The 15,483-nt window shown below is 46.4% G+C and overlaps 1 protein-coding gene across 1 annotated transcript; it reads right to left on the bottom strand.

Moving 5' to 3' along the window:
- Window positions 1-935: 935 nt before the first annotated feature.
- Window positions 936-15,195, bottom strand: CRLF3 (cytokine receptor like factor 3). Its single transcript, XM_061377016.1, is given in 9 exon segments — window positions 936-3,996; window positions 4,319-4,431; window positions 7,765-7,897; window positions 8,584-8,806; window positions 10,193-10,370; window positions 10,830-10,917; window positions 12,312-12,519; window positions 14,984-15,154; window positions 15,157-15,195. Coding segments are annotated over 9 exon segments (1,407 nt in total). The 3' UTR covers window positions 936-3,742.
- Between the last annotated feature and the right edge of the window lie 288 nt (window positions 15,196-15,483).

The raw sequence follows: 15,483 nt of genomic DNA, 5'->3' as shown, positions 1-15,483 counted from the left end.
TAAATACGATATTCAAAACTGTTAGATGGATTTGTTAACCTTAAGTGTATGTTGCTTTGAATGTGTCCTCAGTGTAGTCCTTGAGTTAAGCGGAGGGTGGGGTAAAGATCCACTGCCCGGCAGCTGCCAATAGCTTGAACTGTTGTGAGTACTCCACTAACCCCCAAACCAGCAGTTTAATTCTACCTCTGAGCATGCAATGTTGTTCAAAGTGAAGTATTTCTCAATTCACAGAGCAGCTTGGTGCCATCGTTGACCAGTGCTTGAGTGAAGGTGTTGTGCTGGTTATAAATCTGATGCTATGTGACTGACAGCTGAGGACACAAGAGCTCTGGATGAAGTGGGTAAGTGCTGCTCCCAGGTTGCTGGGTTTGAGCTGAAGGTGCACTCTGCTGGAGAAAGCACCTTATGAAGAAGTCTTTATATGAACAGTGTCTTTATGAGAGAAACCTTACTGGTTTCACAAGCTCTGTTTTAGGAGAGACCGAAGTGGCAGAGGTTGTGCATAAAGCAGAACTGTGCCTTAATTCAACACTGATTTTTATCTAAAGAGGGTTGAATAGCTCTCCTGCTTGCTTAGTAACAGTGGTCAAAATGAGCTATTGTATGAGAGTTGCACCATTTAATGCAACAGTAAGGAGACAGGAACAGTAATAAAAGTATGTATATATATATAAATAAAAACCAGTATGTAATAGAACAGTAAAATAAGAGCAAAATGAGCTATGATGGAAGTTAGTGCTGCAAAAACTCAGTTAAGAGCTGAACTGCAGCTGGAAGGGAAGTGCACAGTGAAAAACCTGGAACAAAGTAAGTGGGATTTCTGAGGAACAGAAGCTCTTAACACTGCCTGCAGGGCTACAGAATCCATGTGTTTATGCTATTAGAATGCAGCAACGCTCATACCCCATAAATAACGAGACAGACCCCACACCACTGAGGGATAAAACTTTATTTAAAAAACTCAACTTTCACTTGACACAGAATCCTTGGTTGAGGTAAGTGAATGCACCAGCTTAAGAGAACACTTTCAGGACTGCATTTCACACACAGCACTCTGCTCCTTGCAAGGCTCCAAGGGCTAGAGGTGGAAAACTAAAGGAAGGGGCAAGTTTTGTGTCCAGCTGAACTCTGCTGTGGAAGAGCAGAATCTCACCCCTTCTCACTCAAGCTTCTTCTGCTTCTTTATTTATGTACTTTGTACTTTATTACTCTTGCCCTGAGTCTTTACCCCTCACAGGTTTAAAAGGTGCAGCACTAAGGGGTGGCTGAGCAGTACCTGATCTGCAGTTTGGACAGTTAGGCTTGTGCTATGTTAACAACAAATAACCCCAAGAGAAACCCCAAACCAACTCCTAGTGGCAGCTGCCCTTGGTGAACACACAACAGCTAAAGACTGAAGTCAGAGAAACTACTTCTATTGCCATCCTCTGCTCCCCAGGGGAGCAGCAGGGGCCTCCTCCAGCCCTTCACAGTCATGTCAGGCTGCTTCATATATATATTCTGAATGAACTGTCACAGTGTTACCACCTCTGGAAGTACCTGAATTCAAGGCTTAAGCTTTATTTTCTAATATGCAAGTAAATATCCTGCAGAATCAAGTCTGATGCTCCTCCAAATGCAGATGAAAAGGTACCTGACCTGCTGGTACCTCCCAAGTGTAGATATTCACTATTTTCCTTTCATATGGTAGAAGTACTAAGTTACAACTAGTACCTGACACCTGAAGTAAGTAACATTACCAGCAGGAAATGAAATTACCAGCATTAATAAGTGGAGCAAGATTTAGGTTGGCTGCAAGCTGGAGTGCCAGCCTCTCTGAACAGGACTGGTACTGTTTGATCCTGGCTACAGGAAAAGAACTGTATTTTAAAAGTAGTTGAAAATAGTCCTCACAGGGTAACTCTTCCCCCTGAAAGTACAGGCTCAGCTGGTATTGTATGTCCCAACAGTGAAATAGTGAAGCTTGAAGAACTGATAATACTGCAAGCTTTTTGTTGCTGACACTGGATAATCTTACCTGCAGGTGCCCAGTCTTCCTCACTTTGTGTCTCAAAGGAAATTCCACCCTCACTCTGTCCTGTGAGCTCTTTGCATCCATCTGGATCTACTCACGATTTGTTTTCCTGTAACTGGTATAAATACCAACCCCATTCTGAAGTTCTTGTACCTCTGGGGAAAATATGCAGCAGGATGACTTATCTTTTTGTACTGACAATGTGAGTATGGGGCATGCTCATCCAATGCAAATTCAGGCTTTTTATGCTAGTGTAGAAAGCTAATGCAGTGTGGTAACACTGAAAGGCCAGAGTGATTGTCTAGGTTGTATAAAAATATCACTATTCTAACCTATTAAAATATATTTAATTTTAATTGAACTTGAGGTAAGATGACCCCCAGTGAGTGTCACTTGGAAACAGGATTTAAATGCAGTAGTACTGCAATCTTTTGACAAGGAATAGGCTCTCTTTGCTAGACTCATTCTGAATCTTAGTTGCTCCTTAAGGGAAATAGTGGTAACTTTATGTAACTTCCGAATTCAAAGTCAATTCATCAATCATAGTTTCTTATTCCATCTTATTACATGGAGGAGAGAGTAAATTATCATCATCTGTTCCATTCTGACTGCCACAAGCTAGACCTGTGGCAGCGGGGTCTGGCTGAAGCCCATACCCAGCACCCATCTCCATTATCTCCCAAGGTGGATCTCCAGCAGGAACTCCAACTTGCTGGGGCAGCTCAGATCATCAACCTGCACTATTGCACACAAACGTGAGTTATTCCTAGGAATCCTGCACATCAGAACAGCACTTCCACGGTGTCTGTAGTTGGACAATAGAAAGAAGGTTGGCTCCAAGTCTTAGAGGGACTCTGTGAGGAATCACAGCTGCCAATCTGCACATCATGCCTCAGTACTGAATTGCTAAGACTTGCTCTGATGGTAGCTTTAACTAGGGAAGACATTGGGAGCAGATAAGGATAACATTCCTACACTAGGTATTGGTCTAGTCTGAAGCGAGCATCCACATCAAGCTGATGTTAGCATCACCAGGAACTACTCTAGAAAACTATATTCCAAGTGAACAACAGTTCAAGAAATATCTGGGAATCAGGCACTTAAGTGAGACATTAACAGACTGGCTACATATTTAAACACACATTATGGCTCAGAAGTCCTTGCTCTGGAGGAATGAACAGTACCGTGTGTGGAAGAAAGGGCTGTCGCATGCAGAACCCACTGTCCCTTCATACAGTTAAGGCAGCATTGTGCACAAGGAAGCATAGCAGGGCATTGCTGCTCTAAATACTGTGCTTGTTCTGAGTGGTATAAATAAAACTTTGGTCCCTTACCACCCCTTCACCTCCTAAATGGTTACAGGCTTATTTCACAGCATTAAGCAGCATTAAGCAGAGTTAATTCTACACAACACACGTACCCTGAGACTAGAGTACAACAAAATACTGACAAAAGTCAAGTCTGGAGGAGAAAAGGGAAAGGGCTGGTGGACTGCTTAAGTTAATCTGCCTATGCAAATGCCTGTTTCTAACTTTTTCTAGAGTGACAAATCCAATGTTTCACAATTGTTTAAATGAATCAATCCAGTAGGAAGTACAATATAGTGGAGTTCAAGTAGTATAAGGACAGGGTTTTGTTAACAACTTGTTGATGCCAAACAACAACTAGAAACCCAGGTTTTAACATTACACATTACAGCAAGAACAAAAATCCCTTTACTCACTGCTAGAACACCAAAACTTTCCAGCCTGGGTATGAAAATGAACATCCAAAGTACAGAGAGCCACAGCACTGATCAAGTACCCAGTCAAAGACCACTTCTCTGTTGTTGGAGCTAATGGTTACCCGGAGCTTGAAGTTTCCTCCCTCGTTGCTGGAAGGCCCCAAGTGCACCACTTCCATGTCAAATGTCACTGTCGATCCAGAAGTAACAGCAGGCAGCTGGTTTGTCATCTCTTTCCCATTTACAAACACTGCCCCTGAAACAGTCCAGACAGCAAATATTATTGCTCCCTTTGTGTACGTGCTAACATGTAATAACTGTGTCTCCCTGGTTTTTGCAGGCAAGTAGGAAAGGAAAATAACCCTGCCCTGCTCCTTTTTGTGACATCAAACAGGTTTCAGTAACTGCAAGCAGGAAAAGTTGATCCAAGATCTCACTGAAGATTTTAACTGCACAAGCAGTATGTACGTAAAAGCTGGATGAAGTTGCTCATATGTGACCCAGGGGTGTAAGTAACCAGGGGCCACAGGTTTTGGGAAATACAAAGTACCACATTCTTCATTACACAATTCACTCACCATTTGTGCTAATGCACACGGCTTTGTCCCGCTGCAGGGAATCGCAGCCGTTCTGCTGCTCCACACACACTCCCAGGCTGTCCCGTCTGTCTGGCTGTCCCACGGTTTCAATTCTACCAAGCAAAAAGGCAAGTCAAACCCTGAAACTTTGAATGACAACACACAGTGAAACCCAGCCAGTCACACCCTGCCACACCAGACCTCTGTGCATGCTCCTGGGCTTCCAGCAGATTCACCCACCCTCTTGGGGAGATCCCTACTGAAGTCCTACCAGCTTTCCCAACAGCTCCACTGTCAACCTGTACAAAACATCAGTCTGCTTCCTGCAAACCTCCATTGATATTTAATTAAATTCTCCACTGTTGCAGCTTAGAGTCATCTGGAACAACTTCCAGTTGTCTTAAACAACCAGTAAGCACAAAACTGCCATCTACCATCATCTACACCAGACTGCTGGTCAGCATCACATATAAGGGTAAGTCAGCTGTTGTTCCAGCAAGTGTTTAAGAGCGTGACTGAAACAGGGGTGTTTCAGCCCCGCTGCAAAGGGGTAAGGTGGAAGGTTGATGTGTTCTGGTGGTGGTGGCTTACTGAGTTTGGGAAGTTTTTGTTGTTGTTTGGGTTTACTAAATCAGCCTGGGGCAACCGTGTACTCCAGCCAGTGTCGAGAAGAGCATTTACGAGCCTGGCTTCTGCTCAGCTGCACTTCAGATTTTGGTCCTGGGAAAGAATTTCTGAACACAAGCTGTGCAAGTGCCCTGGGATGCAGCTCCCTTTGGGCTTTAGCAGCAGAGCAGGGCTGCACTTTGTACACTAAAGGGCTCTTCTGTGTTTGAGTCATTCCTCTTGTACTGCTGTCTCTCTAAGGTGCTAAATCATAGCAGAGAGATGAGTGACTCAGGAAACTCAGAACGGTCCTTTCTAGAAAGTAAAACTGGTTCTTTCATGTCATTACAGCTTGAGAGAACAGCACCGATGGTGGTTATGAAGGAAAACTTCAGCAGAAGCTTTTCAGAGCTGGAAATTAAACTGGGCAGCAGTCTGGGACACAATGGGTTAACTCTTTCAAGGCAAACAGGGAAGATAAAATTGGAACCATGTTTTACTTTTGCACTCCATTAGGTTTTTCAGTCCCCTGGGAACGTCACTGGGATAGCAAAAGCCTTGTACTAAAAAGCAGTGGGGAAAAAGGAAAATCCAAGAAGTGGATCACTTTGGAAGTGATCCACAGCATTTGCCCAAAACAACTTTAAAGGAGATTTCAAATTCATTTTGGTACTTTAGTCTAGATTTTAAACTCTGCTGAGTTATTGGGGAGGCTTCATAAGCAGTTACTGAGCTGTCAACTTTGTGCCTAATGTGAACATTAATTCATTCCATCCCTAGTTAAAGGAGCCTTTCTTGAGTTTGGGGTGGAAATAATTGTACAGTCACAAGAATGATCAGAAAAACCTAATTATAAACCCATTAAAAAGTAGGAATTCTATCAATCTGTATCCACACTGTGTGGTAGAACAATGCTCAGGAGAACATTACGCTGTTCAAATCCCTTCTCACCACTTCCCATGCTGCAGAGCAAAACCTTGCCTCTGCCACTGCTGCACACAGACCCCAAACCAGTTCAACCACCACCAGTTTCCATTTGTCTCAGGGCACACAGAAGTAAAGCTGGGGGTGATCACACACACACTTTCTCTGCATTAGCTCTCAGTAGAGCTGGGGTGGGTTACTGACAGTCAGTGTGATCTTCACAAGGCTGCTGCTGGATGATCCCAGTCACCAGCCTGGCCAGAAGCCTGGCTCCCCGCTACAAGCAAAAGCTTCAGAGAGAGCTGCAGAGCAGGTCACTGGGGAGAATCATTCCCTTTCCTAAGGGCAGCTCCCTGAAGGCTGCAAAGAAACAGGATGAGCCTTGACTTAAAGCAATGATGTTTTCCTACAACTCATCCAAGTGCCTCACCCTCAGAGAACAACTGAAGCAGTCTGTCTTTAAGGAGCGGATACAAAGCATTGTGTTCATCACAGCTTCACTTTTTGCTGATGAGCTGCCCACGTCCTGAACACACAAGAAGACAAAGCTGCTCTACAAACATCTGTAACATGAACCTTGCTTGCTTGGTTTGCTCTGAAAAGCCGCTTACCCCCCTGTGAATACACTTTTGCTTCAACAGATGGAGAAAGCCGAACACAAAGTACTACACCTCCCTGTAGTGCAAAACCTCACACTTGCAAACAAGAAGCTACTCTTGGACGAGGAGCACAACCAATACTTGAGGTCATCTTCAGTCTCAAGATTGTGTCATTACAGTTCTTGTGGACATGGGGTTCTCAGTGCTCTGCCATCCTAAAACAATCCCCTCTTCGAGAGGAGTCCACGTTACCAAAATGTACGGCAAAAGACTTACATGTGCTACCAATAAAAACAGATAAAAGGCATTGGTCTGAAACAGAACCAAGGGAAACCTCAAAGCTCTGCCTTTAATTTCACAGGCATTTCAGAGCCAAGAGATGTCAAATCCAGCAACAGATTTCAAATAAAAACTTTAGATCCTTTTATCCCCTCTCACACAGGCAACCGAATACACCCGCATACTACAACCGTCCCAGGATAATTCATTACCAGGAAGGGAAAAATAAACCACCATGGAATAAGTTACAAAAATACCATTAACAGCCCCCTTAAATTGCCTTTGAGGCTTGCCTACTGTACAGCAAGTAGTTTTATTTAACCAGAGAAAGATGGGATAGAGCTTCAGAGGCTCTGAGGTCTGTAATTACAACTAACATAGCCACAAGGACATTCCTCATACCCCATTAAACAGCAGCATCTCAGGCAGCAAAGCTGCTGAGGTTTTTAAATCACGTTCTTTGTCAAACTGAACTTCACCAGATCCCTTCTCCACTCAGGATATTCTAATGCCAGTTTCAAGCAGTAGTTTGATCAGCGCTATTTACCTCAGATGTTAAGGACATCAGTGCCAGACTGTCATCCTTATCTGTCCCAACAGCACATAAAATGCTTTTAAGTTCAAAGTCTTCAGAGCTTGTGGACAGTCTGGGAAGGAAAGTACCCACTGACACAAGGTTAAAAAGAACCAGTGGCAAACCTCCACTGACATCTGACCAGCCAGTAACAGCTGCTGCAACACTCAAGGAAGCTCAACATTCCACAGATTTGCTCAGCATGGGCTGTATTTTAGCATCCCTCTGGAGTTCACTTCTTGCTGTTTTAGACAGGTGTAGGTCCTACAAAAACATCAGGTGTTTTCCTAAAGAGACAGGAAGTATAAAGAGAGGGAAGTTCAGACTTCACCCAGACACACTACCTTGGCTGGGGCTGAGCTGATATAAACTCACACACACATCATGACTCAGGTTTACATGCACTTCAGATGTAACAGCTCACAGGAGATGCACCAGACAACAGCTCCCCAGGAAGTACTTGCCTGAATGTTAATGTTTGCCCACAGAAATAAGTAGGAGCTTTGGAGTAGAGCACCCCACAGGACTGGGCATCATTTCGAAGTGCGATGTTTCTCCGGCTGCTCAGGCTGTATCCCTCCAAACCAGTTGTCCATTCTTCAAAGGAGAAAACAGGGAAAAGAATAAAGGCATGAGAAGCATGAACCTCAACTCAACTCCCTACTGTCTGTGCAGAATCAAGTCAGTCACAGTGGCCACTCAATCACTTCATACAAAGCTTAAGCTATGGTAAGCACAGGGGCTGATTTGGTGCCTCTCAAGGAGAGATCTCTTTTTCAAACGATTTGCAATTACAAAAAGTATTTCCCAGCTCACAGAGTTCAGCAGAAGTTCACTCTTTGCTGCACTCCCTGAAGCCGTACTGTAGGCAAAGGAAAACCTTCATTACCCACTGTCCAAATCTGCATGAAGACAAAATGTGGGGTTTTATCTCTCCAGGACAAAAGCTTGTTGTGAGACTGCAGCCATCAAAACATGCTTAGGTAGGGGTGAGAGAGAAAGAAAAGAAAATGCTTTGCTTCTGGCTCACTGATGCTTTCCAAGGCTAAGCAATGAGCTACCTGCTGCAAAGGCTCACTACCTATCCCTCACACTAGGAAGCAAAGGCTAAATGGTAGGATAAAAGGAGTTCATCATACCTTACACACACACACACACAATAGCTAAGGACACCCCACCACCATACACAAAGCAGCTCCTTAAGTCATGCAGCTACAGAGCTTTAGGAGTGCTGCACTGATGACACAGGCTTATGATGAAGATGGACAGCAAGGAAATAGTACCATGGGGCACTAGCGTGGTAGAGCCAATCTGAGGAACACTCCATGGGCTCCACTCCTGCCGCCCATCTCTTCGGGCACAGACTCTGAACTGGTAATCAACATTGGGGTCAATGTGCAGCACCACGAACTCTGTCTCCGAGCCAACATACACATCTTCAAAGTGAGCGGCAGTCCCCTTCCGATACTGCAGCCGGTAATCTTGCGGTATGAAGTCCTCATCCACCTACAGAGACATTTATTGCATTAGTAAAGGACCCCCTCTTTTCTTTCCTTTTGCCCCCGAAGTGGCACATATTCAGCTAGTGCTGCAGGAAGCCATCAAAGGCGACTCAGAGTCACAAGGTGTTAAGGAGCAGAAAGCATGTCTTACAGAAAAGAGGATCAGTCTCAACCAACTAATACAAAGAGAACTGTAAGAATTATTCAATTACAGTTTAAAAGTATGTAGAGAAGTAGCATTTAACAGAAGGCTTTTCAATCTAGCAGAGATATAACAACATCCTTTAGCCAAAAGCTGAAGACAAATTTGCAGAAGAAATTCAGAAGATTATCATCCCCATAGCCTCCCCCACAAAAAACCAACCCTCCACAGCTCTACTCTCCAATGGACATGGCCAATTTCAGCGAACTCCTCTATAGCACAGAAAATCAGACCACATGTGACAACAGTGCCTATGGCTTTACAGTCTCAGTCCACGTCCTTCACAAGGTAAGGGCGGCTGACCAACCGCTGGCTGTTGCTAGAACAAGTTCGTACAATGCTGCCAAGGAGTGTAGAGCTGTCCAACAACAACTAAACCACATCAGAGCACAGCAGTGATTTACCCCAAAATAATTTTTGGGTGTTGAAAAGCTACTTGACTGGCTAATGCCTGTATTAAAATACTTTCTCTTTCTATCTACTGAACCACCCTAAAAACACAAACATGCGTAGGGGTAAAAACAGAACAGAACAGGCTCAGCCTCATCCTGGGTCTGCTAAAGAGTCTTCAAAGGGAACAAAAGCATCACCCCAGCAAAAGAAGTTCAGTCTGTTATTGCCACACAGACAAAGCACTTGCTTCCACAGCACAAATGGCTACTTGTGAATCACCTGTCAGAAACACACACACCAGGGTTTCTTGGCCTCGTTTGTACATCATCATCACAGATAGATCACACCCTGGTGTTTGTTTAGTGAGAAGGGTATATGAAGGAGTTGTTTCCTGCTTGTTCAGCACCTGGCACTTGCTTAAGCATGGGGTAGCAGTGCCTTCAGCTGTCCTCCCCGACTTTCCACACTCAGGAAAGCAGACTGCGAGGGAGAGGTGCACTGGTGTGTCAGCCCTTTCTGCCCACAGATAGGAGCAGGTAGAGCCCAACAGCAAGAGTCTCGCACACAAGTGTCCCTGCCAAGCAGGCACAAACCCCAGTGCCAACCACAACATCACTAGATAATCTTGCCTTTAAATGGGGCCACCACCGCAAAAATCTCTTCTAAGGTTTCTAACTACACTGAAGTTGATTATTCTTTCAAAGGCAGCAGAGAACCCAGAATCAAAGTGGCTTTTTCAGCATCTTTCAACAAAACTGAATTCCGAATGATTTTCACCGAGGATATTTTACCCACCTTACACCATCGGACTAAAATACCTCCAGGCTTCTCAACAAATTCCTCCAGCTGTACAGGCGGGCGAGATGCCACAGTTCCATGTCTGAATATTTGATTTTTCAATATAGTAAGAAGGCAGTCATCCAACTGGGCAGATAAACAAGGCACGTCGACCAAGGAGGGCACTTCTGGTAAGCTGAGAAAGGAAAGTTTGTTGTAATGGAAGGGGCCTGCTGCTACAAATTCATATTTCATCTATACACTTGAGTTTGTGCAGATTTGCAAGGGGAGAACAGCTGCAGAAATTGGCATGTGCATTTCAAACTGAAAAGACTCGGAAAACATTGTGTTTCAGCCCTAACCAGACTGTTTCTCAGTAAATACTCTGAAATACAGGCTGTTCCACAAGGAGCAGTTTCATCGTTCACAAATAAACAGCCTATATTTCTACAGAACATATGGAGGTTGAATACCACTCCATTCTGTGACTGCCAGGCCCATCCAAGTCTATGAAACAAACAGGACAGTAACACCTCTAATGAGCCTTTTAAGGCAACAGAGCAGAAGGCTTTTGTTTCAAAGGAGAAAAGATCCTCTATACAAGAAGGGCACTTGTGCCACTGCCTCGGGTCCCCTCGGTGTGTCAGTATCTTACCTATCTAGCTGAATCTGTAAAGCTTTTTTTGTAAAGATGCAAAGTTTCTCATTCTGCTGCCCCACATCTCCATGGACCGCACTCTCTCCTGGAATAAAAACATTCCTAATGAGACAATGTCCAAGACAGGCAGTTTTTGCTTCAAAGAGTAACCAGTTCTGACACGAACGACCAATTACACATGAAGCGTTCTCAGCACTCCTGCTAGACTCTAAGCTAGAAAACACAATTAGAGTTAACTATATAAAGCCTATCCAACAACTTCTGAAGCTCTCAAAGCTTCCTGTAGACACACCCATAGCAGATGTAACACTTTGCCTCAGGTCTCACACGGTAGCAGAACTGGGCTCGGATGCCAGAAATGAGGATTATTAATCCCCTCCTCCACCTGCTTTAAGGGAAGAAAAAAGCAAAGCACCTTCACCCATCAAAAATAAAATAGCAGGAGCTTAAAAGCAAAAAATCACTTCAAGCATGTTCTGTTTGCTACAATTTAATTGTGACTATTGTCAGAATGAAGGGCATCATCCATGCATTAAAGTGTAGAGATAAATATAAATCTTTTCATAGGCTTTCCATATAAAGTAGCATCCCACACTTCAGCTTACAGAGATTTATGGTCCCTTCTCCTATCTGATGGCTTTAGGGTAATTTACAACATAAGCAAGCTCAGTCCTTTTCCAAATGGAGGATTACAAATGCTACAGATCTCTGAAGAAAAGCATACATCATAATTGGCAGCAGGAGGCTTAATAAGCATGGAGGCTTAACTCCTCTCTGACTCAGATGCAATGCCTGCTTGGTTTGACGACTTAGCAACAGTACTGCTACAGAGGGAACAGTGACCCACGAGATACAAGTGCACAGCTAGTCAGGCTCTCATGAGATCTCATACAAAACACAGGCAAACACCCTGTGATTCAGTAACTTGACATTTAAAACAAGAACAAGGTGACTCTCAGCTGTCCCAGAGGTTGTGGTGCTAGGAAAACAACCAGATCAGTTCTTAAATGCTGCCACTACTGCAGTGGACAGGAGCACAGAGCTCCCACAACCTGCTCTTCCAGCACAGAGCCCATATCCCAGTGGAAGCTGGTACATTTCCTCCTCATGGGAGACTGCTCAGTGCCCTTTAGTTCACAAAACTGAGATCATGTCGAAAGAAAGTTAAAGTTGAGACATGAGAACAATGCAAGGAAACTGCCAACATACTCATGGCTCAGACATGCTCCCAGTAGGTTCTCCAGCGTGGGGAAAACAGGCAAGAGTGACATTCTTTTCTGGCTAAGTATTTAGCATCAGCAAGGCACAAACTGGCCTTTACAGTAATATTCCAAATGTCCATTATTGTCTGCCTCATCCTCAGACTTTTTGGAGATTCTTTCCCCCCCATACAGTGGCCATTTCATCCTTCATGTTTCCCATCAACAGTGAACGTAACCACACTTAGCAGGGAAGGTAACTGCTTAGGTGCTGCCTTACCTTCCCGGAGCAGATCATCAGCTGTATTAACCCCATGCTCTATTAGCTTCTGGCATTCATCCAAGGGTTTGATGCTCTCTTGTTCTATAGCATCCACTTCCTGCAGCAGTGACATCAGGCGCTCATCCAACAGCTTCTTCAGGGTCCCTTTCAAATCATTAAAATGTTGCTCAAGTACATCTCTGGTCAATGTTGCACTTTCTCTGATCTAAATTCGGGTTAACAGGAAAGAAGGATTCAGGATAGAGGCAAAGGCCATGCACATCTTCTATTTTTCTGAACAACCTCATCTGCATCTGCTGGAGAAAAGCTGTGTGTGAAGTCAGCTTTAAAAAAGGACCATGGGCAGTTAAACCAGTGTAGTCATTTTTAGTACACATATAGCAGGGAAGGAGGCAAAGAAACTAGCCTGGACAAAGAGAAGAGCATATTAACTAAGGCAAACACAAACTGTGTACTTCAATCAAGGAATTCTTCTTGTCAGAAAAGTCCAAAGTAGGTCTTCACCCTCCCACCCTGAAAAACTGCTGCAATCCTGCTCAAACCCCACTCTGCCATCATACGCAGCTAATCCTCATTGGAAAGAAGACACCAGGCTTTTAGAAGACCTAGAAGCACTTCCCCAGGTCCTGTCATTTTACTGGACTTTTAAAATCCTTGTAAACTGCTTTCTTTACATTTTCTTTTCCAAATAGCCACCTCTGATTTGTCTGTGCTCCAGGGTCACAGGGCAGGGTGCACAGCAAGGGTGGTTTGATTCAGGAAGAGCCAGACCACAGAAGTTTCTGCAAGTGCTTATTAAAATGGTTGCGAACTTGCTGAATCTGACTTTTAGGGAAGAAAACGCATTTGAACACCCCTGAGCTAAAGATGCAACAGCCAGAAGCAAGCATCTCCCAGTGAACAACTCTTCTAAGTCACAGACACAGGGAAACGCCGCAACATGCGCATGGCCTTACACGTCATTTCTAGACCTTTAGAAGTACAGACAACTGACACAGGAAGCTCTCTGGGTAGGTAAAACTATTTTCCTCTTCAAGTAATAGTCATGAAGCTCCGCAGCTGCCACCCAGCTCGGTTTCCCTTCTCTTGTTATTTCAGCGCTTAGGAAAAAAGGAAGTATTTAGCTTCACGAAGGGGTGGGGTGGAAGGAGACAGAACAGGCACTTCTCTGAGCCCATTACCTCCACTGCATGCACACACAACCTCAACAAGGAAGCCGCAGGCTTACAGATAGCACTGGCTACGCAGAAGAGGAAATGCAAGTCCCTGAGCACACAGAGCAGTGTGAAGTTTGCCGCCTTTCCTATTACATCAGCCCACCAGCCCCCAAATAATAAAGCTTCCGCTATCTGAACCCCAGTCAAGGACATCCAGCACTTCTGCACACCGGGAATTCTTGGATGTGTTGCCTGGCTGATTCTTCGCAGACAAAACAGCACGTGGTCATGAGGATGGGAAGAGGGAAAACAGAAACACGCACACGAGCAAAGCAATTCCAGCAAGGATTAAAAGGAAAGCAAGGTAAGCTAAATAAGCACTCCCAGCCAATGCAGAGAGGCAAACTGGCTCCCTCCCAGTGCATTTTGATTATCAGGAAACACTCCGAGACGACAAGGTTTGGATTAAAGACAGTCATGACCAGTTCATTTTCTTAAGTAGCTTGTGGTTTGCAAGATGACTAATTTGATGTGCAGCGATCGCACACATTCACCCGGCAGCAGGGCACTACCCTGGCAGATTTATAGCAGATCTCTCTGCTAATGGAATCTGCTTCAGAAAAATTATCAGGTCACCCCAAATGCATCCTCTGAGTTTAGTTCTGGGGGGGTTATTTACTCCTTGCAGAACTGAAACTGAAGACAGTCAGGCATTGGCTCCAGTCTACAGAAACTACAAGCCTTGGAGGATGTCTCAGCAGAGAAGCCAGCCCTCCACGGGCTCCCTGCAATCTCCCTACCCACATTAGCCTATCTCAGCACACATCTCCAGCATGGGGTGGGTGGGTGGGTTACCAGTCCCAGTGAAAACCCTCCTGTGGTTCCAGTGCACAGCTGCAGAAAAACAAGCTAACCTGGAATGCTGGCAACACTTGGACGTGACCCACAGAGTACGTGAGCCACGGGGCTTGGTGCATGGGCACAGCAGAGTTCAGGATAGTGACCGATTAGAGCAACTTGCCTAGACGGGTGTCCTTTAGATGTGAGAAGAAGACAGGCATGGTGCTGCCTTTACAATATAGGCTAGCATCCCAACTGCCTTGGAAAACAGTTCACTTAAAGCACCTCTATTCTTGCCTAGGACGCCTCCCTGTGACCCCATTAAGCCCGGCTCTGGTCAGCAACACACGCACCGCTTCTTCCCGACACTTTCTGTACCTGCCCATCCCCGCGTCCTTCCTCCGCCACCAGCACTCACCGAGGCGACAAGCGGCGGCCAAGGCAGCACCACCCGCCCCAGCCCCCGCCCTCCTTCTTCCCTGCACGCCCGAGGCGAGCTCCGGCACCCTGCAGACACGGATAAACACGCCGGGAGAGAAGCGGCCCCGCCGCTGCCCGGGGCAGGCTCACTGACCGCGGCCGCCCCGCGGGGCAGGCGGTGAGCACTGCCGGAGAGCCCCGGGGCCACCGCTCGCCCGGGCAGTCCCGTCCCGTCCCGTCCCGCCTCTCCACCTGCTTCCGCGCCTGGTGCAGCCCCCGCAGCCGCTGCTCCAGCTCCCGCCGGTAGCTCCGCGCCGCCTCGATGCTCTCCCGAGCCTCTTCCAAGAGGAACCGCACCTCGGCCTCCGCGTCGGCCTCCATGGGTAGCCACGGCGGCGAGGCACCCCGCGGGGCGGGGCGGTACAGGACGGCGGGCGGGCCTCGCCGCCGGAAGGGCCGCACATCCGGGCGCCGTGCCCCGCGGGGCGGAGCTGCGAGCGCAGCGGGGAGCCAGCGGGGCGGGCGGCGGCGGCAGCGGCCTGCGAGGGGCCGCGGGTGACATGGCGTCCAGCGAGGCGCGCGCTACCACAGGGCCCCGGGCGGCCGCGGCGCGGCAAATACTGTCCCTCTTCGCGCCCCGTGCCCAACCCGCCTGACGTCACGAGCCCCGCCCGTCTCCGCGCCGCGGCGCGAAAACCGGACTGACAGCGAGGCAGAGGTGTGTGGGCGTGGCTCCGCGGGCACGTGACCTG

Source organism: Neopsephotus bourkii, unplaced genomic scaffold (assembly GCF_033783945.1).
Source record: "Neopsephotus bourkii isolate Nb327-2 ecotype Australia unplaced genomic scaffold, CSIRO-AGI_Nbou_v1 NB_1749, whole genome shotgun sequence".
NCBI lineage: Eukaryota > Metazoa > Chordata > Aves > Psittaciformes > Psittacidae > Neopsephotus > Neopsephotus bourkii.
This window is presented reverse-complemented; position numbering and strand designations above follow the sequence as displayed.